Source organism: Homalodisca vitripennis, chromosome 2 (assembly GCF_021130785.1).
Source record: "Homalodisca vitripennis isolate AUS2020 chromosome 2, UT_GWSS_2.1, whole genome shotgun sequence".
Lineage (NCBI taxonomy): Eukaryota > Metazoa > Arthropoda > Insecta > Hemiptera > Cicadellidae > Homalodisca > Homalodisca vitripennis.
In genome coordinates this window covers 126,755,401-126,783,217 of record NC_060208.1, presented here as the reverse complement: position 1 = coordinate 126,783,217, position 27,817 = coordinate 126,755,401, and the positions used below count along the sequence as shown (strand labels likewise).

Below are 27,817 nucleotides of genomic sequence, written 5' to 3'. Positions count from 1 at the left end.
TTGTAATGTCTCATACATGACTATTGGAAACCATATTTTATAATCTCCAAGGTAAGATGTAAGGAGAGGATGAAAAATATCATTAAAGAGTCTATACCTACTGTTATTAACTTTATTAACTTAGGCTACATATTTATTTATTAGTAGTTAATATTAAGATTAATTTCAGTAATTGTGTTTTTAAGAGGGAGTCTACATTCTCATTATATTAAAAATAATCATTTAATAAAATGAAATAAAGATTTTGTTAGGTTCAGTAAAACACAGTCAAATTCTCAGGTAATGTCTGTTACACGTTTTAATAAATTAGGCTATATAGCACACACTGTTGAAACAAATAGATTTAGAAGAAATGTGTGTAGTTGGTTACTTAAGCACTCCTATTATTCTACACATTAGTATCTGCCCTATAATGATATCAACTGAGTATTCTAATTTGGGTGTTTTGTTCTGGTGACTCTGGTATTTTAAAATTGTTACCTTGTTCTGTTTTTGTTTTAGATATATATTTTATTGTTGACCTTTTATTTATTTATTGTTGATTTTTAATGTATTGTTAACTTGTTAGTGTACTGTTGATTTTTATTTTTATTTGACATATAAATGTTGTTTTTGACATAACTCTTCTTGTTAGGTTTATATTGGTTTACCTTAGAAATGTACTGCTACCTTAGGCCTGGTCAGTACTTATCTCTAAATCCACAGCTTGTTACTATTTTATGTTTGTAGCCATTGTAATTTTATTGATGAAATGATGATGATGTCAATTGCCAATCATGACTAAAAACAGATAAAATTTATGATTTCTGCATATAAATACAGTTGAGTGTGATTTTGTCCACTTGCTAGAAAGACAGGTTGAAGGCTGCTTAGGTGTAATTCAATATTTCAAAATAGGCTGACTTTTTATGCAAAATCTACTTAATAATGCCAGACCTAATGAATTTGTAAACATTATATATATATATATTTCTTTGAATATTTTGATATGTGTTTGTATAGTTACACAAAAACATCTGAACGGTTTAGAACTTTGTAAGGAGATGAGTTGCAGTGATTGGTTTACAGATCTCATGGACACACGCTCTGCAGCAGATAGTCATCAACTGTTACAAGTACCATGGGCGTGAAGACCTGTTACCAGGGTTCAACGAGGAAGAGGACAAGAACGGTGCAGTGGCAGGTGGAGGTGCTGGTACAGGAGCTGTGGGGGTTATACGTCTGCACAAGGCAGAGACTCCTCCCACCACCTCACCGCTGGACACTACCAACCAGGTTCCTACATGTGTGTTGTGATGTGATGTGAATGTAATTAGCCTGCAGATTTTATCAGTTCTTTACTTTTTTCTCATCTTTCAAAGGATTTTCAGTAGTATCTGTTGGTATGCAAATTATGTCCCCTCATTTATTATCCTTTACAAGTGATTAGAAGTTAAATAATGAAAAATTATTCTCAGGGAAAACTGAGTAAATAAGTTTTAAAATATCATCTAAAGTAGTATGTTTTCTAATTATTGACTCTTGTGTTTTAACTCAAAATTAACAACCCAGCAATTATTGTATAATTTCCATGAAATTAATATAATTGGAAACATTAAAAATAATTAAGTTAAATCAGTATTAAGGGTAGCTCGTTTTACTCAATTAATGTCTACTGCAAAAAAAGTTATAAATCAATTTATATAGTTTTAATTGCATTATCTATTTAATTTTATAAATGCTCAGTTCAACAAGGCTTAGGCCGCTTGGTGTTACGTTTATAATATTACACATAAAGAGGAAAGTGATACCATCATTGACATGTAAATAAAAAAGTTATTATTAAATTAAACATATGAAACTTACTGTTAATGCATATTTACAACAAAACAAAATTCCATTCTACACAAAGTATTGACTCCCAAAAACCTACATACAGTATCGATACATATTTAGATTTATATTTAAATTCAGATTAACATACATTATCATAAAATCAAGCCACTCCATTACCTACTTTTGTGTGTGTGTGTGTGTGTGTGTGTGTGTGTCTCAGAAGTCAGATATCCTTTATTCGGAAATGTACAATATCATGACATGCAAAAATAACCCAGACACCGTGGCGTGTGTGGGCATTATAGCTACTCAGTAATTAATCTACTTTTCATTTTATGTGTGCCTACTTCCATATTAGTATTCCAAATTGTATCCTTAATACTACAACCAATACATACCAATTTATACATTCTCAGTATTCTATATTACATCTATCACTTATAAATATATAGAGAAATAGTATATAAATAAAGACTTCAAAAACAGCAATAACAATAAATAAAATATTATACCTAAATAACAATAAATAGAATCTTACATCTAAATAACAATAACAATAAACAAAACAGAATAGTAACAAAGCCTAATAAACTCATCATGCAAAAAAATGTTATAATTGACAAATAAATAGAAAACAAGAATATTACACAGCTCTCATGCTTATCACACAGTCAAGACCATGTACCGATTTTCCCCAGCATACCTTACTTTTTGTTTGGAAGCAGAAATACTTTCGGCTAAACTTTACTAAACTTGGAATTCAATAATTAAGCAACAAATATACACAATAAATTATATATAACAACTATAAATAAACTATAAAAACGTAAAACAAATATAAACTCTGACAGAACATAACAACAATATAAACTATGACAGAACATAACAACAATATAAACTATGAAATTAGTGAACAATGAAAATGCAATAGCAACTCAATTCATTATTTTAAACCTTAAAGCGCTAATTTAAATTACTGTCAAACACTAAGACATAAATTTTTTTTTTTTTTTTAATTTCCCAATGCTAATTTTTGTTTTATATTCCTTGGTATTACGTTTATAAGAAAAAATAATAAACATGTAATATTACATATTATTCCGAATTTTATATGCACGAAAACATTTGAAATTTTCAATAAACTGCATTGCAGGATAATGTACATAGGAACACTATTTGACAGATTACATTACATTTATACAGGTTATTTATAATGAGTAAATTGTTTCTGTATAATTAGTACATAAAAATAATTAAGTTTAGTATAAGATTTTGAAATGTAATAATATGAAATTCAACACAAACTTATTTATACAATAGCCTACAAGGGAAATGAAACAAATATTGTACTTATAAACCTTATTTATTTAGAATAAATAAACTGGACTTGTATGGTGAAACTGGTATAAAATACAAAACAAGTAATTGAAAAAAAATATTACACATAATATACCAAAAATGCGCTCAAACTACGTTGTTCGTAGTAAAATGATAAAAGTTGGAAAATCAGTTCACGTAAAAACAAACTAAAACACTATTAGAATAACAACGGACTGATTCAAAACACTTTGTTTAACAATATAACTAACATACGACCAACACACACGTAGTTAAACAGCTGAATGAAACGAACGCGTCTGTAGGCGTATGCCGCGTCACAGGCCATACAAAAAATGGCGGCGATAGCTTTCAACCCTAGTAGATACTGTTACAACGTCCACCAACGGTGACAAAGCGTTTTGTCTAGTCCCGACAGTCGAAAGGAACATCGACCTGCTCTCTTACGGAAGTTTTAACAACTAATTCTTTGCCATTTCAAAAGTAAAGCTTTTGTGTTTGTAGACGTTATCCGCATTTAAAGCATCGGCAGTTCCGCGTCTATAGGCGTTAGCCGCGTTGGAAGGGTTAACAAATATTTGTGTGTGTGTGCGCGCATGCAATATACAATAAAAATTATTTGAACAATAATAATTGCAGTACAAAAATCATATACATTATTCATAAAACACACACTCTCTCTCTCTCTCTCTCTCTCTCTCACACACACACACACACACACACACACACCCACACAATTAAGTTAGAGGTTTAGATAAACTTTCCATATCATCATTTTTCAACATTGACCTTTTAACTGTATCCAAATAACCTGACATATTACTGTTTTGAAAAAACATATTTCCTGTCACATTATAACAGGGTTTGTCCGGGAAAGTAATAGGACTTGATTTTCGTTTCGCCGAGACTGTACTTCGGAGCATGCGTCGCACTGACCTGGATTCGAGTAGAGTGCGTTCCTAGCTAACAGAACAAGCGGCTGATAAGTTGTCCTCCGGAGCACCTGAAGAATCAGTAGAGGCATTTTCGCAGTGACGTGTTTCCCGTGAAGTGGTGCATCCAGCCGAAAATGCAGCGTTACCGTTAGAGTAGAAGGTACGCGAATATAAATCAAGTGTGAAACTCCGGTAAATCTGCGACAGACCCACATGATATAATCAAGCAGGCTTACCAGGATGTTGCATTTAGCAAAAAGTGGTGTGTTTCGGTGGCACCAGAACTTTTTGGAAGGCCGGGAAGAGGTATACTGATGTAGACCGTTGCTGGAAGACCTTCGACTTCGACAAACATCCGACAATGTGACTCGTGTGCGCAAAATTTTTGAACTCAGACCGTCGCCTAAGTATACATTTACATTTGCCCATAAGTTTAAATTTTACCGAGAATCTGTGGTTCATGAAAATAGTGAACGGAGCATTTGAACATGCGCAAGTGTGTGACGCTAAGATAGGTCCCCCAAAAGTGCTCACTGACGACCAGAAAGTCGGCTCCACAGCCCTCCTTTCTTGTGAACAACAACCTGACCAAGGCCGCGCTCCCACTCCTTTCCAACAGCCACCCTATCAGCCCAGATGTGGGCCCCCCAAACTATTTTGTGTTTCCTCACCTGAAAAGGCTCGATTGAAAAGGCAAGCATTTTGAGACGACAAGAGGGGAATCCAAGCACCACATGCACCGCCGGCTCTCCAAGGCTAATTCCCGGAGTAATGCCTTCTGGTGACACCTTTAATACTTGGAAAATCCGCGCTGGCAGCGCTGCATCGACGCAGAAGGAGCCGATTTTGAAAGTTTTGTAAAGGAATTGTAATGATTTGCTCAATACATTTCGTTTAACACTTTGAGTGCTGGACCCTAAATGACATGTTAACCTCTGTAGAATGCCGGGGCGTTTTTGGTGGTTTTCAAAAATTGATTAAAAAAAAGAGTATTTAAGGTATGAAAAAATACTTAGCAACCTTAATTCAGATTACTTTCGTCTTTCTTTTAACGTGAGATTGTTAGTGGTTGTTTATTAAAAACATACACATACACAATGTTTATATTTTAAAAAACATTTATTTTTGGAAAAAAAATTATTTTTGATAGACAGTTTTTTTTTATCTAAATATACTAAACTAAAGCATATATACAATTAATTTACAATCCCTCATTTACAAATATAAACTGTCCTTTTGCATAATACAAAATCATGTTTTTATGTTTTTGGTAATTTTTTGAAGAAAAAACTATGCCGTCATATTGATGCGCGGCATTCACTTTCGCTTGTCAGCAAACAGTTTTTCAGCATCTGTAACAAAATAATACAGTACTATGTTAAAATATGAATAATATTTTCATTTTATTTCATAATAATAGAATATTAGTTGAATAAAGTTAATTTATTGATAATACAAATTATAGTTTGATTCACGAAAAACCAATAACATAACCAAACTATAGACATGATGTTTATATGATAAATAGACTTACTTATACCTTACCTGAAGTTATGTGTCCTAATCTTCCTTCCATTAAATCAGGGAGGATCAATGGTCAGAATCGTCAAAAATACTATCTACCACCAATTAAAACTATACTTCATCTAAAATACAACACTGATCGAAACCGTCGGTTCAAGCAGCGAGAAGCCATGATTGCGACATAGACTCGCCGGCTGCGAGACGAACTGCCACGTCAGCGGCAACGTAAACACAACGCGACCGAAGTATGCTTGTCCCATTAACCTCATAACAATACATCTGACGCTTTCTAGCGGTTGAATATTGTGGTTACTAAAAACCCAAATAACATTGTAGAGTAGCAATAACCCGTTTAAAATATCCGGACCAATGTAATCATAATACCATATTGAAATGACAACCACGTAAAACTACGGGATTAGTCATTTCTTCGGAAGTTTTCGCCGTTCCGTAAAATTACGGGATTTAGCACTCTTAAGTGTTAATCGACTCTGTCCTATTACTTTCCGGACAAACCCTGTACAATCTTGCATTGTAACTATAAAAATTATTTAAAATATTTAAATAAGGTTGTTTAATAGGCATTCAACCCTCAATTTTTGAATTTTATTTTATTGCTTTGTTATGATTTGCAACACTTCTATTGAAAAATGTTTTTAACACTATATTTATACAAATTCTTTAATGGAAGAATTTTTAATGGAATAAATATATAATGTTCTATTTTACACTTATTTGTAATGACCCTGATAATACGCATTTGTAGTGTGATAGTTGGATTTAGTGCTTAAATATAAGCATCACCCCAAAATTCGTATCAGGCATTCTCTATACCTACAACGACTTAAACTGTCCTTCAATTCATATCTAGTCATTATGTAGTCTTGATTTCTGTTAACCACAAAGAGAAATTAAATGGCAATAATTATATTACATGTCTTAACATTGAAGCAAATGATTAATAACATTTTAACAATCACATTTCAAAGAGAAAATTTTATTGACATAAAAAGGCGTATATATAACAAAGTTATAGAAGTATTGTTACATTATGATTTATGTCATAGATTTTTTATGATAATAAATAAACTCAACACTAATTCACTTAATATTTAACTTAACTTTGTAAATATAAATTTTTAATAGTAGTTTAATGACGCTGTTATAATTTTCCAATCCTGTCACAATTCCTGTCTATTATGAAGACAACTTGATATAGAATAAAATTGGATGATGATTATCCTCAATGCAGCACAACCCAGCAAAGTTAACTTACAACTTGTCGCAGACAATAACAAAATAATTCCGGCAAATTTCACTTATGTCTCCGGTACACTTATGTCTTAGGCATATAAAAAAACTGAAAAATTGTTTTAAAATTCGTGTAATGTATGTTAACAAGAACTTTCCCAGAAGAACAGTATCTCACTTTCACCTTTGCTGGTGCGATGTGTGATTGTGATTCTTGTACGGCTTTTGGATATGTTTGAACTTTTTTCTTTCCCTTCTTTTTTTCTTTCTTTTCTTTATTTTTGTATGTATTAATGCCTTACCCACCTGATGAAGATGATCGATTCCAATCCTCGAAACATTGTTTTATACTTTTAGTAACATATAAAAATGGCAAATTGCCAACATCCTGTTAGCCTTTCAAACCTTTTATCGTCAATAATAAACTTTAAACAAAAAAGAACCTTCTATTACAAAACATGATTCGCCTCTTAACAAGATGAAAGTTATTTCAAATGTAAAATTTTTAAATTGCTGCTGAAAACAAAAGCTACATCTCCTTCAGTCATGGGATGTTTTGTTTAGTTTTGCCTTCAAAACCATTTTCTTGAGTTTTTAGATACAGTATAATAAATAATAACAACATATACCATCACCTGTTTTACCATAATGTACTGAACGTAACAGTTTACTAAAACAATCTGTCTACTTCTCTTTTCAGGGCATAAACTAATTCAGTCTTTGCATGGATGTTGATTATCTTTGTGCTATCAACAGGTGTTGATAATCCAACCTCAAGCCCCAAACTTCACCAGAATGTTAGCATTTGAATGGATGTTAGAATGTATATAATAAACACTGTATTTGCATGTATTATTGATACAGAAATTGATATTTTTATGTCATCATCATGTTACAGTTTGAAGATAAATACTATGTATAAATGCAGCATATGTTAGCTGAAATAAATGATTGATAGATTTGCCCATTAGTGCACTTGTGACTCTCTATTTGTAATAAAGCAAATAAGCTGCAGAAATATAGTATGATAAGCTACAACACACCATATCACACAGGCTAGAATTCCCATAAACAGACCCAAAGGAGTGTTTATGAGACACTAGAGTACTACTGCCTAGTACTCTGTAATAGTCAACTATACTAGATATATTCAATTCAATTCAATTCAAATAATCTTTATTCATATTTGTACATTGAAATACAATAAATAGTGTCACAATTCATCAGACTATATCTAAGTATGTTCCAGATATAATTTTTATCTAAAACCTTATAGTTAACCCTCCATCGGGCGCTTAAAATTAGAAACACCATCAGGCGCTCACGGAGGTTTCCTCCAGGTTGGCGAATAATGGATATCATAGTCGTTTAAACTGTTTTTATTTGTTTAAATATTCACACTGATTTAGTTACAATGTAATATATTCATTTTTAGAAATTTAATAAAAATTACACTCTTATGTAATGAATTTTCCAAATAAGAAATTGAAAATCTTAAAAAATGTTATTGTATAATAACAACATGATTAATTTTAAGGAATAATGCAATTAATTGTAAAAATGTTTAACCTACTGTAAATATGTATGGAAATTAACTTAGTTTTTAACTTCTTACAAAAACAACTTACTTCAATTCTTGAGATATTATACAATTGTAATGTCAATTATTGCTCTGAAATAAAAATTTATTCTTTACTAAAATTTTTTTTACACACTGCACAAAATTTCAAAACATTTTCCTTCTGGTTGTTATAGCGACAATGTTCACTCCATAATCATTACTGAAATGTTCCCTAGCACACTGGTACTGTACTAACAAGTCTCTCGTCTTCATTCTCCATTTCACAAAATTCAAATAAAATATATAGTAAAATTTAAAAAGAAACCATCACAGGTCACACATTTAGGTGCACACGGATTATTACAACATAAAAACTAAACACAATAAGGCGCTCACGGTGATTTCGTCCAAGCACTACAAACACACCATCGGGCGCTCACGGAGGAATCGTCCAGTCACGCACGGAAGTAGACCTCATACTGACACATTTTGATAAATAAAAGCGGGAGGCTATTGTTTCGTTTCCCCGAAAGATGCTCGTGAAGTACACTGCGGGAAACGACTGCCGACATCAGAAAAGTAGTACTATTTTTAATAATAAAACATACACGGAGGAAAACTCCGTTTAGCGCCCCGATGGAGGGTTAAATGTCTAAATCTATGCTTTAATACCTTGTCGAAAACATTTTAAAATTTCAATTAAGTTGCATGTTGTTTCTTAGGCTATAAAATTCGTCAAATGTATAAAAAGCATTTTTAAGCAAGAAATTCTTTAGCAATAACCTGAATTTTTTCTGATCATTTATTTCGCCAATTTATTTTGGAATAAGATTTAAAAACTTTACACCATTATATGTGGTTTTCTTCTTAAACAATTCTAAATTATGATTATCCAAAACTATTTTATTTTTATTACGTATGTCGTAATGGTGAATATCATTGTGTGTTAAAAATTTTCCTAAATTAATTTTGACATAAATAATACATTCTAAAATATACAGGCTATGAACTGTTAAAATTTTTAAATCAATGAAATGTTGTCGTACTGAGTCATCATTATGTAAATTTAACATTGCTCTTACAGCTCTTTTTTGGCAAATTAAAATTTTATGGAGATTTTGGTTGGATGTACCTCCATACACACATATTCCGTAAGATACATGCGATTGAACGTGAGCATGAAATACACTTTTTAATACAGTTAGATTACATAAGTTAGACAACCTTTTTAGAGCATAAATTCCAGAATTAATTTTAGTTAAACCCATTGGCATGCTGCTTTTTTAAATTAACACTTAGCACTGAGGAAATCCTATTTTTTTTGGCCCCTCGGGGTCTGGGAGTTAGCCTACTTTCCATAATCTAATTTTATTTGAAATTTTGCAGGTGTGTACCTGCGGCCAATATTGAAATTATGATATAAGTTAAAAAACCCCCCATAACCCCCCTTTAGGGGGGGCCCAATGACCCCCCCTTTATAAAAGTTGTCAGATTTTTACCAATTTTTTTTCTAAAATGTGTGTTTTGATGTCTACTTTAGGAAAAAAATAACCGAAAATTTTTTTAACTCCCAATTCCTTTGGGGGGGGGGGGGTAAAAAAACCCCTGAGAAGTCATAAAAAGAAGTGTGGGGGTTAGCCACTTCCTAAAATCCATTTTTTAGAAATTTTGCAAGGAGAGTGTACCTGTAGCCAATATTAAAATTATGATATAAGTTAAACCCCCCCCATAACCCCCTTTAGGGGGGCCCAATGACCCCCCCCCTTTATAAAAGTTGTTTTGTCAGATTTTTTACCAATTTTTTTCTAAAATGTGGGTTTTAATGTTAATTTAGGAAAAAACAACCGACAATTTTTTAACTAACCAATTCCTTTGGGGGGTGGGGGTTTAAAAACCCCTGAGAAGTCATAAAAAGGAGTGTGGGGTTTAGCCACTTCCTATAATCCTTTTTTTTTAATTTTGCAGATGTGTACCTATGGCTAATAGTAAAAATTGTGATCTAAGTTTCACCCCCCCTACTCACCCATTTAGGGGGGCCCTTGAACCCCTTTTTATTAAAAGTTGTTTGATTTTTACAAAATTTTGTAAAATTTTTTACTTTCAGTAAAAAAATAATAGAAAACTTTCTAACCTCCCCCAAATTAACTTCATTCATCAGTAAATGGCAAAAAGTATTTTCAAAATTAGACAAATTTTCATAAAAGGGGTCATGGTACTGCCCTAAAGTAGGAGAGTAGTGGATGATACTTAGATCATAATTTTACTATTGGCTACAGGTTTGAAAAATTACAAAAAGTTGGATTATAGGATGTAGGCTAACCCCCCAAAGCCTGGTGGTTACCCTATTTTTCTTTAAATTGGTTGTTTTTGAACAATAAATTTATATAATTTTTGGAACTACAAGAGCTATTATTATAAAACTTTACCAAGCATGTTTTATATAGATATATAAACATGTACACTATTCTATTGTACAAGTACATTACCTACGCTCCGCCATGATAATAAAAATGTGTCCCATGGGTTAGGTTCCAAAAGTCTTTCTAAAACATCACTAATATGAAAGTAGTAAAAAGCTAAAAATAGTTTACAGTATTTACAAGATATAGTATATAGGTCTACACTGAAACTAGGAAAGTTCTAGTAGTTTACTGAAGTATGATATACTTCAAAGCACCCGTCCAAGTGCAGTTGGAACGAGGCACTGCTTACACTGAATGCGGACTTCTTTCCTCAAACCATGTTTCAAACAAACACAGCATCTCTTGCTAGGGAACTCTTTTATTTGCAGTTGCTGGGATCGTCATTGGAAAGTGTTTTCCATGTAACCTTGTTGGATTGTGAGCAGATCTCCTGCCAGTGGAAGGCTTTGGTCCTCAATTCAACTCTCTCATTCAATTGTTCTGCCAAGTTAGTTTTGAAATCTGAAAATAAAAACAGAAAAATGTTGTTTTTTCTTATTACTTACAGCTGAAAACACGACATGTGCATTGAATAAACACATTTCAAAGAGATAAAAAAATATTTTCTTATATCCTTTCACATATCGCCTCATAAATTGGATTGTAGGAAAGTACTTGGTCATGTCTGTCAACCGCAAGCATGCCATTATTATAATCCATAATGGCCTGAGGCTTCATGATTGCTCTAACGGGGTTGTTCTGGTGTTTCACGAGTATATTTTCCAGTTTCCTGAAAGTTTATGTCCTCGTGTCTTGAACTGATAACTAAGACCTCCTTTTTGTCCATCCACTTCAAAACTAACAGGCCTTCTCTACTTCGGCGTATTGCCTCACCTCCTCTCTAATTTTTTTGTTTTTTATTTCTGCTGGCATGTTTTTTTCTGTTTGTGCGTACTGTTCCTACAGCATAGGTGTTTTCAATCACCCAAAAGACGACTAAAAAGAGAGGGTGAGGAATACCAATATATCTAAGTGACATATGTACCCACCCTTCCCTAGGTAGGGCTTGCAATAATTGCACAACAATCTCCTCGCTAGCCAAACTCCCCTGTTGGTAAGATCTTCTTCCCAGTATAGATCTCAAAAGCCGAGCAGCTAACCAGTTGCAGCTTCACAAAGTTTGTAAAAATTTTATTCCAAACCTAGCCCTCTTAACTCTTATTGAATTGAATGTAGTGGAGCCTACCCCTGAATTTCATCAGGCTCTCATCAACTGAAACATTCCTGATAGAGTGTATTCTTCCTAAACTTTTCATTCCAGTAAGTACCAAAATTGGCCTGATTTTTTTTAGTTTTGTCAGAATCATCAGTGTGATTATTATCAACAAAATGGTAAAAAAATCGCATTATTGCTTGAAACCTTTTCAGGGTCATTACATTGCCAAAAATTCTTGGTTTCAATTACTTTTCTGGTCGACCAATAGGCCTGGAGATTCGGTTTTTTTTACTATACTCATAATAATGCAAAGAGTGAAAAACGTTTTGATTTCATTTGGGGTACAATCAGTCCACTATTGTCTGATTTTAGCTGTTTTTCTAGAAATATCAGCAAATTGGTGTTGAGCATATCTGTTTTGTTTCCATGGCTATCATATCAAACAAATCGTCACCAGCAAAATGTGAAAAGCAGTCAATTTCAGATTCTAGTTCTTCAGGGTTTTTCAATGTTATTTACGCCCACATTTGGGCCAAAAAATAGAATATTGAATGGTTCATTGGACTCATCTTCCCATATGTATGGTTCCAGCTAAATCTAAATAGTCATTAGGTGCTTCTAGCCCCAATGACCCCGACTGCAACATTCTCAATAATATCGTCTAAATTATTGTTTATAGTGCCCAAATCTACCTGGTCGAACTCCTCGTTTTCAAAGTTAAATTCGTCTGCAGAAAGCTCCACTTGATCTTCCAGAACAATGTCATCCCAGGTCTATATCACTAGGAACAAAATCACTATCACTGTCACTAAGTAAAACTCCATCTTCGTTTATAATTCGATCGATTTCACTGCTGCGTAATCCTGCCATTTTGCGCCGCCCCGACTACGACTAACCTCCGTTGTCAAAACAATAACAAACATCAGCTGGCTATAATAAAAGCAACATGTTTAACGAAGTTTAGCCAACTCAAAACATTGAATTGGCTTTATTCAGAAGGCTATGAACAATATTCACGGACTTGTTTGGTGCTGCTACCTAGCAGACAATAGGCCAACTACGTAGTCAAAGATAATGGGCGGAAGCGTTCCGTCACAGCGTGATTGTGGCCACATTTCTACCGGCGGATCGCTTCCGTCACTGCATGCCAATGGTTAAGACATGGTCAATATGCTGATCCCAACTCAGATGGCTATCAATGTAAATACCTAGGAATTTGGTTTTAGGAACTTGGGATATGACCTCAGTATCAATATGAATTTGGACTTGGCTATCTTTCCTATTTTGTTTTGTTGTAAACAACATGTAATTAGTCTTTTGAGCGTTTAAGATTAAATTGTTATTAAAAAAGAATTCTTGTAATTTTGATAGTTGAATAAAAGAGTTTATTTCTAGTTCTGTATCTGTCTTTGTAGAGATAATAAGATTGGAATCATCTGCGTAAATGCAGAGTTGGTTTTTTGTTTGGTCAATTTGACTAAGACACCTAGGCATGTATTTTATGTAGCAGATAAATAGCAATGGGCCTAAAATTGACCCTTGGGGTACCCCATACTTAGTTATTTCTGGTTTAGATTTATATTTCAAAATTTGGTTGTTGTTTACTTTGGCTATTTCTACAAATTGTTGTCTGTTTGTTAAATAGGATTCAAACCACTTTAAATAATAATTTTTTATTCCTAATTTGTTCAATTTTTGTATCATTTTAATGTGGGAAATACTGTCAAAAGCTTTTGACAAGTCCATGAAGATTCCAGCTACTTTATTTTTCCTATCCATTGATTCGATAATTGATTCTATAAAGCAAATTAAAGCAGTAATGGTAGATTTGTTTTTTCGGAATCCATGTTGTTCAAAGTCAAAAAGATCATATTTTTCTAAATGTGTCACTAGTCTTAAATACATTGCTTTTTCAAAAATTTTAGAAATTGATGGTAAAATGGATATCGGCCGATAATTTTGAATTTCAGTTTCCTCACCTTTTTTAAAGATTGGTATCACTTTTGAAATTTTGAGTTGAGTAGGAAAAATCCCTGAGATGAAAGAGGCATTTATTAAATGTACTAAGGATTTTATTAAGGGGTCCTTTGCAAATTTAATGATTTTAATGGGGACCTCATCGTACCCACTAGACCACTTGTTTTTTAGAGAGTTCAAGATATCATTTCCCTCTTTTTCATCTGATGGGGGACACCTAAATTCGGGAATTTCGGTAGGAGTTATATCTTCATCATGAGTTGGGGGCATACTACTTAACAGGTTTTCAATAATATTAACAAAATAATTATTAAAACTATTTGCCACTTGGCTAGGGTCTGAAACAGTCCCCTTATCAGACTTTAAAACATAACTTTTCTCTGCTACCTTGGATGAAGTTTTCTTTGTTTCTTTATTTATGATTTTCCATGAGGTTTTACCTATGTTTTCAGAGTTTTTAATCTTTTCATCATAAAAACTTCGCTTTGCATTCATTAAATTACAAACAGAAATTATTAAATTATTCATTTCGTTTATATTGTTGATTTTTATTCTTAAGATCTCTCTTAAACATCTCTAAGCCTGAGTTTCTAACTAATTTGTTTAGATGGATGAGATTATTTTTCTCTTCCTTTAGTTCTTCTGAAATCCATGTTTTTTTGTTTTTGTTGGATTTTTTTAGAATTTTCGGGAAAGATAAATTAAAATAATATTGAAAAATGTTGTGAAAAGTGTTGTATTTATTTTCAATAGATGATTCAAAAAGGGTTAGCCAATTTTCTTTTTCCAAAAGTGATTTAAATAAATTCATGTTATCTAGAGAGAAATTTCGTGTCCAAAATTTTAAATTTTGATTATTTGTATTGTTTTGAAAATTCATTAGTTCTATTATTTGTCCATCGTGATCTGATAGTGCAGTTACCACTCCTTCAACTTTTAACTGATCCATACTTATATTAGTTATTATATTATCAATACATGTCTTAGACGTGGCAGTGACTCTAGTTGGGAAGTCAATTAAATACTTCATTCCATTTCTTAAAAGAATATTCTTTAGCTCTTTTGATTCATTTGTATTTTTAAGGATGTCAATATTGAAATCACCCATGATGATGACATACTTTCCTTTAGATATTAAAAATTCAAACAAGTTATTCAGGCGAATTAAAAACTCTGAATTTTCGAATTGTGGGGTTTTGTATATTCCTACCAATAAAAAGCTAAGCTTGTCTGTTTCAAATCTAGCACTACAGCATTCAAACAACTTATCTTGACACAGTACATCTATTTTTGTGGAAACCAGTTGTTTCATCTTTAAACTCTCTTTGGCCAAGATAACTACGCCGCCTCCTGTTGTAGTGCTGCGTGTATAATTTGTAGTTTGGAAATAATTTAGAAGATTAAATCGTTCGAGCTCAATGTTATTCATATTATGTTCGGTTAAAACTATTATGTCTGGATTTAATTCTGTCAAGATAACTTCTAATTGCTCTCTGCGTGACTGTAAATGTTGAATATTTTGATGGAAAAGTTTTATATTTTTGAGTTTATTAATTATTTGGGTTTTGTGCAATAAATTTTTTGAAAGTTTAAAGATGGCTCAACCGGTTGTACATTTGGAAAAAATTGTTCTGGGCCTTCTGGTTGAGGCTCTGGATACTCTACTTGTGATCTTGGAGTGTTGTTTTGGCAGTTATTGATTGCTTCCTTCAGTTTTTGTAAGAACTCAGGGTGGGAGAGTCCGCATCTGAGTGACCTTCTCGCTGTTGGTTGATCACAGGACACAATGCAGACAGATGCGCCTGTGGCGTTTTGAAAATTAACAATGTTAGTGGCAAATTGTTCGGGCAAGATAAGGTCCCTCACACATCCCATAGGCGAACAAATGAGGGTTTTTAGACCCCTGGTTGTAAAGTCTTGCGTCAATTGGTTGAATGCAGCACCGTAGTCTATCAGTTCAGGCTTACCACAGTAACTAGACTTGGTCACGAGACTGTATACCACAGCTCCATCATCTATTTCTTGACAAGCCAATTCTTCCCAAACACAATCCTTTGGCTGAGGTCTCCCAAATTTATTCCTAAATACGACAGCCACGCCAGCCGACATGTGTCGATAATGATGGAAATCGCTTGAGATCGCATGAGCAAATGCTACAGATGTCCATCTCGGCCTGAATCTTTCCTACTTTTATAGTTATTTTGGGGTTTTCACAGTTCATCTTTGTAGGTAACTCTTTCACCTCAGATATGTTGGGTTTACAAGCTTGCAGAAGTAATTTAGCAATCATTTCAGCTACTTTATCTTTGCCCCTTTTATTCAAATGTAATCCATGATTTGTGAACAAATGGTGAGGAAGAAGATGAAGGGGTAAAATCTGAGGCTTTAGAGGAGATTCTAATATTAGCTTTTCCAGTTCTGTATTTAATTTAGAAATTTTCAAGTCCAGGGTCGGTCGATCGTGTCTCATTGGCAGAGTAGCTATGATAAGATTAGTGTCAGTTGTATTTTTTATTAGTTCCTGCACATTTTGTGTTAGACGATTGATCCCTGAAGTCTCCACATCATTAGACCCTGCCATGATTAAAAGATAATCATCCTTTGTTAAGTTTTTTCTTAAGTTTGTAACTTCATCAGTGACTTGGCTAAACTTTGCTCCAGGTCTAACGTATGATAAAACACTTCTGAGAGTTCTTTGTTGGACAAGACTACTAATATTTTTGCCATGGCTATCTGCCATAATCACAAACTGATTACTTTCATTGATACGAGAACATCTGTTTTTGACCAATATTTGTTTCTTTTGCTTCACTCCACTCCTTGCTTCATTAAGTTCTGCAGTCAGTTTTTCATTGTCCACCCTAAGCAAATCGATAACAACTTTTAAGTTATCTATTTCATTTTTTGCTGATTTAAGCTCTTTTAAAATTATTTGTGTTTGGAAATCCGGGTTATTACTTTCTTTTGTTTGATCCTTGTTTAATTCTGGCACTTCAGAGGGATTATTATCTTGCCTTGTGCTTAGATCCAATTGAATACACCTATCTGTTATGGCATTCAACCGAAAATTTAAATCCAAGTCAATAGTTGTGTTCACTGCCGCATCTTTAGTGATATTGTGACTATCCACAGTTTTTTTCATTATTTAAGGGTGTGGATGTAGATGGGTAGGGTGTATGATTTGAACTATTTACAGGTGACATGGTGATATTCTTGCTTAAATTTTGTGATTTTTTTCTATGTTTTTTTATCTGACAGGCATCTTCTATTTCTTTAATGGCATTAGAAAGGTTATCATTTTTAGCTTTTTTATTCATTTGAAGAAATGTTGTTTTGTTTTCTTCATATGGAGTCAACTCACTTGGCCTACAAACGCCTTTCTCCTTGGTATAGTAAAAAATCACATTAAAAACATGTGATTTCCCTTTAGGTTCAACACTTTCAACTATTGCTGGCCAGGCCGAGTGCCCTCTAATTTTTGCAATAACTAAATCTCCTTTTTTTAACCCTGGAACTGGCAAACGCCCGATATCGGGCGTTTTAGTCGCATCCTAGATGGCAGCGCCCGATATCGGGCGTTTTAACATGTCTTTTATTTCTCAATATTACGTACTTAAAACACGATCAAAGAGTATCGGTATTGATACCAATCGAAAGAGGAAGGTTCAATTTATGTAAATAATACACTAATAAATAATTTTATCGTTTCGTTACACGTCCATACGTTTTATAATCTCTGAACTTTTTGGTTACATTCTTCCGCGTATCGCGCTAGTTGCGCGCGCAGCGATGAGTCAACTGGTTCATTCTGCTATTGTTATTTCGTCAGCTGCATGGTGTTCTGTCTGGTTTATTGTTTGTTTGAGTTCGTTGTAATGATGGCTGTGTATATGACGCGATAATAGTAGGTTTTTTGTGCGTGTTTACGTAATGGACCGTAATTTCCGCGATCGTTCAAGTGACATTTGACTTGACTAGAAGAACATCAATCGAAAGAGGAAGGTTCAATTTATGTAAATAATACACTAATAAATAATTGTATCGTTTCGTTGCACGTCCATACGTTTTATAATCTCTGAACTGTTTGTTTACATTCTTCCGCGTACCGCGCTAGTTGCATGCGCAGCGATGAGTCAACTGGTTCATTCGTCTATTGTTATTTCGTCAGCTGCATGGTGTTCTGTCTGGTTTATTGTTTGTTTGAGTTCGTTGTATATGACACAATAGTAGTAAGTTTTTTGTGCGTGTTTACGTAATGAATCGTAATTTCCGCGATCGTTCAAGTGACATTCGACATGACTAGTTGAACATGAAATAAGCAACGATGAGGATTCTGATTTAGACATTCAATCAGAACATAATTTAAAAAATATAATATAATAAAAAATAGAAAATTAATATGAACTAATAGTTACAAGATTGTACAAATCCAAGTGAGCTTTGAAATTCTTACTTTTGTTGGTAAGAAGTACTTTCGAATGTCAGTGTATGATTTTTTTATCGTTTACCACATGTAGAAATAAATACCTTATAAACTATGTGTTGTTTTATTTTTAATCAGAATTAAATGCTTTTTCTTTTGTATATTTTGGATTTTGCATATCACTAACAACAACAATTTTACAAATCAAAAACTTTGAACAAACATTTCTTTTTTATAAACAATTTTCTTTTTCATGAAGAGGTAGAGTAAGGATATTTTTTGTTGTTATAATTATATTATGTGAAAAATGCTGAATAAAAAAATATATAATATGACATAGGTACTTTAAAGTAAACATGTAATAATAAAATAAATATAAGGCAATGTATGAAGTACTAAAAACACTCCGTCACTGAGAGAAATATGACCGCCAGTTCCAAGGTTAAATTTTGTGTTCTCCATTTGTATCAATTTTGTTTTACTATTTAGTTATGCACATTATCAGAAAGGTAGATTATTTCCAGTATTGAAATCAGAAATCAGAAAATTTATTTGTCATTTAACACAAGAAACAGTGCAATAGACATCGTCACAGCCTAAGTTATGATTAAAATCTTTTCGTATAAACTACAATGACTAGACTACTTTAAAAACACAACATGTAGCAATAAAACTTTAAAAGACACATAACATATAGACTTAAAAAATAACATCAATGTCAGGCATATTAAAAAATTCTTGTACATGATAAAATGGGTTTTCTTTTAACCAGGCATATAACACTCTTTTAAATCTACTTATAGGCACAGATCGGGCACTAGAAGGTAATCTATTAAAAAATTTGATGCTTATAACTATGTGATGCTTGAGTTTTTGCTAACCTAACATATGATAAATCTAACAGTGCATTAAATCTAGTATGGTAATGATGAAATTCATTCCTCGTGTAATAGTCCTGCAAGTTATTCTTAACATTACATAAACAAACAAATATATACAGATTTATCACAGTAAGAATACCTTCTTGAACAAAAAGAGGTTTGCAATGTGCCCTATGAGGAGAGTTTGTTAAAATTCTTAAAGCTTTCTTTTGTAGAATTAAGATTCTCTGTACATCACTGCAGTTTCCCCAAAGAATAATACCATAAGAAATTATACTATTAAAAAAAGCATTGAAAATAGTTGCGCGTAGGGATAACACAAATAAAAATTATAAGTCTTTGACCTAATAGAATTTAAGTTAAAATTAAATTCACTTGCTGTTGTAATAGTAAAATGTCCTAAATTGACAAAAGAATAATATGTACAATAAAACAATTAAAAACAAATGAATTTATACAGACATATTTATTCAACTCTGATGCAAAAAGTAAATGTCCAAGGTGGGATTTGAACCCTTGCCCACCAGAAGTCAGAGACTGTTGTCTTTACGGAGTGAGGAGCTACTATCAACAATGGTGACTGTGATAAGAAAATTAATTGTTACCAGTCCAGAAACTTTGACTCAGTCCAGCTACTGATTATCTCATCTCATCATCTATATCCTTGATAAAGGGTGGAGTCAAACTGCAAACTCTGTCCAGCTACTGTCTATCTTATCTTATGATCTACAATCTTTGATAACAATAAATGTATTCTCATGTCAATGCACAATTAAAAAGATATAATAATTTAACTTCTTCCTTTTAATTTTGGAAGTGTTTTAAATTTGTCACCTGATTATTGAAGAGCGAAACTTACTTTACACACTGGCACAAAATTCAACACATAAAGCTATTATTAAACCACAATTTTTAAGCTAAAAAGCACAAGCATAATACTTCCTGCTATTCACTTGTGGGTCTCCCCCACACTCCTCCTATTTATTTAATATAGTAATATTAAAATAAATAATCTCTATAAAAATGCATAGAGTAATTCATTATTGTACAACATTTTAAGCACATCCTTACTATAGTTCATATACATTCCAGTTAGTCCCTAACCTTTTCGTTCTAGAGAGGAGGGGATTAGCTCTAATATGCAATAGGATATATATATATCTGACGTCAGGTTACCCCTATAGGCTTCCGAGAGGACATGACTTGAGATTAGTGGCTTAAACTTTTCCTCATGAATCTCGACAGGAGGCGGCCCCTACTCCTAACCTTACCCATCCAAAATATCCTGTCACTCGGGAAGTAGGGCAAAGGTCCTTATAGGACTAGGACAAAAAAATGAGTCAGTTGAGAAATAGCTGTGCAGTGGGACGCATGTCAGCTGTTCATACTCTATTGCTTAATATTAGATAATCGCTGTAAATGAAAAAGAGTGGTACTATGAGTCAGTTGAGAAATAGCTGTGCAGTGGGACGCATGTCAGCTGTTCCTACTCTATTGCTTAATATTAGATAATTGCTGTAGGTGAAGGAGAGGAGTACTATGAGTCAGTTGAGAAATAGCTCTGCAGTGGGACGCATATCAGCTGTTCCTACTCTATTGCTTAATATTAGATAATTGCTGTAGGTGAAGGAGAGGAGTACTATGAGTCAGTTGAGAAATAGCTCTGCAGTGGGACGCATGTCAGCTGTTCCTACTCTATTGCTTAATATTAGATAATTGCTGTAGGTGAAGGAGAGGAGTACTATGAGTCAGTTGAGAAATAGCTCTGCAGTGGGATGCATGTCAGCTGTTCCTACGCTATTGCTTAATATTAGATAATTGCTGTAGGTGAAGGAGAGGAGTACTATGATTCTGTTGAGAAATAGCTCTGCAGTGGGACGCATGTCAGCTGTTCCTACTCTATTGCTTAATATTAGATAATTGCTGTAGGTGAAGGAGAGGAGTACTATGATTCTGTTGAGAAATAGCTCTGCAGTGGGAAGCATGTCAGCTGTTCCTACTCTATTGCTTAATATTAGATAATTGCTGTAGGTGAAGGAGAGGAGTACTATGAATCAGTTGAGAAATAGCTCTGCAGTGGGATGCATGTCAGCTGTTCCTACTCTATTGCTTAATATTAGATAATTGCTGTAGGTGAAGGAGAGGAGTACTATGAATCAGTTGAGAAATAGCTCTGCAGTGGGACGCAAGGTGCAATAAATTATTTGTGGTGTCTTGAAACTTTAAATGTAAATTGATACTGGAAAGCTTACTCATATGTGATAGAAGTTAAATTTTACTTTGGACTTTCATTTTGCAATTTTATATGAACTTCTTGAAGTTAGCAACTGGGAGTATGAAATATTAAATTTAAATTCATGACAAATAGTTTTTACCAACTTGGTGCTAAGATTTCAATTTAAAATCTTACCTACAACAACCACGCAACAATGGGCATCATAAACAAGCTATAAACTTTTATCTACTTCAATAAATGGCTCTACAATGTGTAGTATTTACAAATTTAGGATACTGGTCTTTGTGTGGTGCTTGTGGTCTGGGCCAGTTATCTTCAAAACATCTACATCTGTAGCCCCACTTTTATCAAAGAACTTGGTCTACTATCCATGTGGCCAATCTGTTAAAAGTTATAACATGTTTTAATTCTGTAATCTCTCAAATAATTTCCACCTTGCTGCAGTGTAAGGCTGAATATATTGTGAAACAGCATGACACCACTAGAGAATAGTCTTTTCTTCAATAATTGACTAAATCCTTGAATAATCCCTAATCCCAACCTTGAACATCAGATGAGATGTGCACAGTGAGATTTATCTCATTAAATATTCAGCAAAGTTGTTACCAAGGTCTTTATAAAGGATAGCGGGTTAATAAGGTTTGTCAATAGCTTTCATTATATATTATTGTTATTTATTACAGTGTTCCCAAGCTTCACAGTCAGTGGGATTAATAATAATTAAACAATACTGTAACAAATAGTGCAGAATAACCACTAAACAGAGAGTTGAAACTACCTGCCACAGTTGTGCCGAGAGTGACTGACCTTGTTTTACTGTTACCTGGATCCTTGTATTACTACAATGTGTGGTCAGTTCTGTGTTAATATATATTATAGTTAGCATTTGATGTGTCTCATAATTGTCTGAATTCAGAGAGCCACTACAGGTAGCCATAGCAACTCTCTCTGTCAGATAAGCTGGACTTACTACTACGTATCGTCCACTATACTACATAATCCCAAATTCGTTATATTTATAATCCTTATCCAGGTGTAGCTGGAAAGTTCTGTAATCTCTTGAACAAATTAAAAAACCTCTTTTAAATTTAACTAGGATTATAATAAAAAATGAAAATTCATGAAGTAAGTTGATAGTTTACCATTCACAGCACATACCGTAGTAAACATTGTTTAAAAACATAACATACACAATGTGGCGATTAAGTGGAAAGTGCAGAAAGCCCTTTGAACCTGATGTGGTAGGGATACCAGCTTTATATCGATCTTCTTTATTGGAATATATTAGAATAGCTTACACATCTATATATTGCCTAAGTAGCATAGTTGAGTTGTTGCATATCATTTTCAAGTTTTTATTTATGGTCAGAATTGTGAAAAAAGTGTGTGTTCTGATATATTGGATTGTGGAATTATAATTATAATTGGTTAGTATAAAATAGATTATGCATCATTAAACATTTTATAATTACTTGAATTCTTTTTAGTTATAAACCTAACAACCTTAAAATACCCATATTATATTCTTTATTTAATATGAACATATCTAAAATTTGTTTAAAATTTGTGTTGCTCAGGTGGCTGCTCAGTATACCCCAACGATGCTCCAGACCATCAGCAACCCCGATGGCACCCTCAGTATCATCCAAGTGGATCCCAGCAACCCTATCATCACACTGCCCGATGGCACCACAGCTCATGTCCAGGGGGTTGCCACAGTCAGTAACAACTGCTATATTAAACTATTACAGTATTTGAGTGTTATCTTTATTTTAGTAAAACAATAACTAAAATATCATAAGAAGAATAAGAATAATTTATTCGCACAATATAACTCCAAGGCTTCCTGTGCAAGTCAAAACGCCAGTATCAAAAGTAATTATAAAAAAAACAACAGAACAACTGTTTACAATAGAGTGTTACATAATAGAGCAAGAGCCTGCGACGCCCAGACATTCGTTATTTCATAAAAGCTGACAACTTGTCAGTATACGAGTACTATACAGGTATAAACGTACCTCGAGTATGGAGCCTGGTTCGCGGTGGCTTCGGCAGGTAACAGGTAGTAAAGGTGAGTGAAATCACAGTTTAAATTCGTAATAGTGTAAAGCTCAGTTTTTATACATTTCAACATTAAACAACGATAGAAAGCTGCATGTGCGATGCCGGACACTTAGTATAGTTCCAACCCCCTGCCAGACACCCCTAAAGTACGATTAATAAAAATAGTACTTTCGTCATATTATAAAACCTGAAATTTATATATGTTATTAGGGGAACTATAAAAAGATGTTTTCTCAGTTCCCAGACACTTTCTATGGTTCCTTCATGCAGCCAGACACCTCAAAAGTTACTCTAGGCGCGAGCACGAGAGATATACATACAAGCGGGTGCGAGTGAGATAGTACGTAATGTCTACGGCGACTTTTACTGCGCATCAGCTGTCTTATACTCCGAACGTTTGTTTGAATACATTGTAGTGTGAACGGTTATGCGTATAATAAGTGTATTATTATTTAAGAAATTTATTGTTTTTAAAATAGTGGTGCATTTGTGAAAAAGTACTATCATGGAAGTAGAAGGAGCTCAATTACGTTGCTTTGTATGTGACAAGAGTGACGGAAAAATAAATCTATTTTCCGAAGAAACATTAAAAAAGTGTCACAGTGTTTTGAAACCTCGAAAAAAAACATAACCTCAAATATTCTAATGTTATTTTGCCGAAAGAATATACGGATGGAGGATATCACCATGCATACTACAAAACATTACCGGCCTTAATAAGCTATATTTTAAATCCGAACCAATCAGTTCTAAAAACCAATCGACTAAAGTGTAGTTATTGTTCAACCTTCTACCTCGACAGAACAACTCAACTCTCCAGTTACACTTTTGGAACCTGTAATAACTACACAACCAGCTTTGATACCCGATTCGGAGGCAGTACCAGGCACTAGTGGTCAAGAAGGCCTGACTCTTAATGAAGCAAACATTAGTCACGAACATCATGCAACTAAAGAAGATAATATTTCAATCAGAAGTGATGCTAGCATAAATGACTCTACAGATGTTTGTATATTTTGTACAAAAAAAAAGAAAAAAGTCAGGTCGAAAATGCTTCCACTTCATGCTGCTGAAACAAAAAAAATTTACGTCTACTGTTTTACTTTCTATTGAGGATTTGGAGGAATTATTTAAAAAACTCAAAAATTATTCTGCTCCAGAAATATACTACCATGCAGATTGTCGAGTAGCATTTAACAATTATATAGTACTGAAAAAAAAATCATCTAGTAAAAATCCATGGCATTTCCACCGGGAATTTCATAAAGCAGTATTTGATGACATTAGCAACGTAATCAACGAAGACGTAATCAAAAAAGGGTGCTGTTTTCTATTAACACATTTACATGAGCTATATATGGATTCCTTAGAAAAGCTCTTGCAAGAAAATTCACTTGACATGAATGTAGCTTTCACAGCACACCACCTTGAAGAAAAAATTTTGAAAATTCATTCCAAAACTGTATAATTTTTTACTATTCATAACAAAAAAGTAATGGCTCCGAAATATTTGCAAAGTATAGACGAGACAATACTTGAAAGCTTACAGACAGAGAATATTTTACAAAAAACTGCATTAATTTTGAGAAAAGTTATTCTGGGAATAGACAAAAAAAGCTACCCTCTAAAAATATTACAGCACAGCATTTAATCGCAGGAGAAGTATCTATACTGCAACCTTTATTGGATTTTTATTTCACTCTTCTCGGTGGATGTAATCTCAAGCGGAAAACCAGCATCAAATGTTCTCGCCAAGCGCATTCTTACTGTCAAGACATAATATTTGGGATCCATAATGGCCAGGTTAAAACGTCTAAGCACATCATGTTGGGTATGGCTTTGAAAAGTTTAACGAGCAGTAGGAAAGTTATTGATATTATTAATAGATATGGACACTGCATTAGTTACCAAGGTGTTGAAGAACTTGAAACTGAAACTACGTATACTTCGATTGAAAAGTCTACTTTATTTCCGGAAAAAATCCAAAAAGACCCTAATCTTTTTACCGGTGTAGCCTATGATAATTTCGACCGTTTTATGGAAACTACAAATGGAAAGGATACGCTCCACGATACGGTAGGGATTATTTATCAGAATGTTAACTTAGACACAACTGAAGAATCCAATATTTGCGAAGGTACGACTCCAAGTAATGAAAACAATTCGTCAATGAAAAGAAAGTGGAGAAGGAGATCTTTTGAAGAAATAAGTATTGACGACATTCCATATCCTAAAAAACCGAAAATGACGGATGCGTTGCAAGCAGAGGTTGAAGATATAGAAACCATTGAATCTGTTGATTCTCAAAAATATGCAAATGTTCACAATATGTGGATGATTAGTCACGCTCTAGAATTACCGGATGTACCAATGTGGGTTGGTTTCAATAATCGGATTTATGATTATCATAGTCCGCAACAAGTAATTTCTTATTTGACTCCAATAAACGCGTCGCCAACAAGTACATCTATAATTTTAGAAACTATGAATCAAAGTAAACGGATAGCTGAAGATTTACAGCAACCTAATATGCAGGTAACATACGATTTAGCGATAGCAAAAGTTGCTTTTTAAATACAAGCCACAGAAAAACCTCAATTTGATAATTTGTTTATCCATTTAGGACCGTTCCACATAATGATGGCTTATTTCAAAGCCGTTGGTAAAGTTATTAGTGACTGTGGATTAAGCAATGTGATGGTTGAGAGTAATTTATTGGCGAGTGGTTCAGTGAATGGATTTTTGGATGGGAAACATCTTAATCGCTGCAAAAGATTACATCCTTTGGTTGCATTAGGACTGGAAATTCTTCATTTTAAATCTTTTCTTCTGAATAACAATAAAAGTGTGACTAACGACATGATTGAGGAAATTAAACGAATGCAAAGCTGTGAATTATCATCATTTAACATTGAAAATGAAGATTTACAAGAACTAATGAATGATTATGCAATTTATAAGCAACAAAGTTTAATTGGTGAGCTTGGGAAAACATTCCAATTTTATATGATATATATAAATCTTGAACATCATTACCTCAACTTTTCACGAAGTATTCGTTCTGGAGATTTCGAGCTTTTTAAAGCTATGTTGCCGAAAATTACCAATCTTTTTTCATCTGCAATCAACAAAATTATGCTCGCTGGATGGTTAAATACAATGATAATTTAATAAAAGTCTCAGAAACACATCCTTATTTATATGAAGGATTTCAACAAGGTTTCTTCGGTATTAAAAGAACCAACAAGGCATTTTCAAGACAGCCTATTGACTTAGTTTTGGAACAAACCATAAATGCCGACGCTGCCAGAAGGCTGACTGGTGTTATACATTTCACAAATTCCATTTCTGCACGGCAAAGATGGGCTCGGAACCACGATGTACGATCAACAATAATAAGTGAACTGTATCACGTACTAGGACTACAAACTCATCAAGATGTTTCCGCAGATTTAAGTCTTCATAGCATGCGGAAGAACACCAAACAACTGCAAACCTTTATAGCCACATTCGAGCGATTTATAAATCCTTTCAGCCAAGATATGCCGAAAGATCAATTAATTAATATTTCTTCGGGAAAAGCTGCGTCACCACCTGTCGAGAAATTTCTTTTGAATATTGAGTCAAATGGAGAGTTTCATTGTAAAACATTTATCGCTGAATGTCAATTTGACATTGGTCGATTTGAGAAGGCTATTAAAAAAGTATCTATTGATAACTTTCTAAGGATTATGGTCAAAAGAAGAATGTGAGAGTAGGTGGTAAAATTCAAGAAGTTAAAATCCAAAGAGATCTCTTTGGGCGTATGCTGGGTATATCGATAGATTATAATGTAGATATATCTAAGATTTTATCTTACCCAATTACCTCAGTGCCATTATCAATGTGTCATTTAGACGGCACGATTTGTAAAACTGATTGATGAAATGTTTGGAAAAAGAAGTAGAGCACGAGCAACCACAAAAAATTGATGGTTTTTTTCCTGTTGCACACCATGAAAAACGTTCCGAGGAAGTTTGGAGATATTTAAAAAAAAATGTTGAAAATGGTTACACAATTGAAAGCGCTAAGAATTGATGTAATCTTTGACCAATATTTTACACCCTCAATTAAAGATTATGAGCGTTCTCAACTATTAGAATCGGCACAGTTGGAATACGTAATTACTGGACCCGAGCAACTTTGACCAAATGA

At 33.5% G+C, this 27,817-nt stretch overlaps 1 protein-coding gene across 3 annotated transcripts in view; it reads left to right on the top strand.

Annotated features, from left to right (window-relative positions):
- LOC124354690 (DNA-binding protein Ewg-like) overlaps nt 1-27,817 on the top strand; it is a 73,656-nt gene that overhangs the window by 26,943 nt on the left and 18,896 nt on the right. For all 3 annotated transcript variants that reach the window (XM_046805330.1, XM_046805328.1, XM_046805327.1), the window contains exons 8-9: nt 1,069-1,275; nt 23,137-23,277. In XM_046805330.1, the coding sequence (XP_046661286.1) occupies nt 1,069-1,275; nt 23,137-23,277 (348 nt within the window). The remainder of the gene's footprint in view (nt 1-1,068; nt 1,276-23,136; nt 23,278-27,817) is intronic.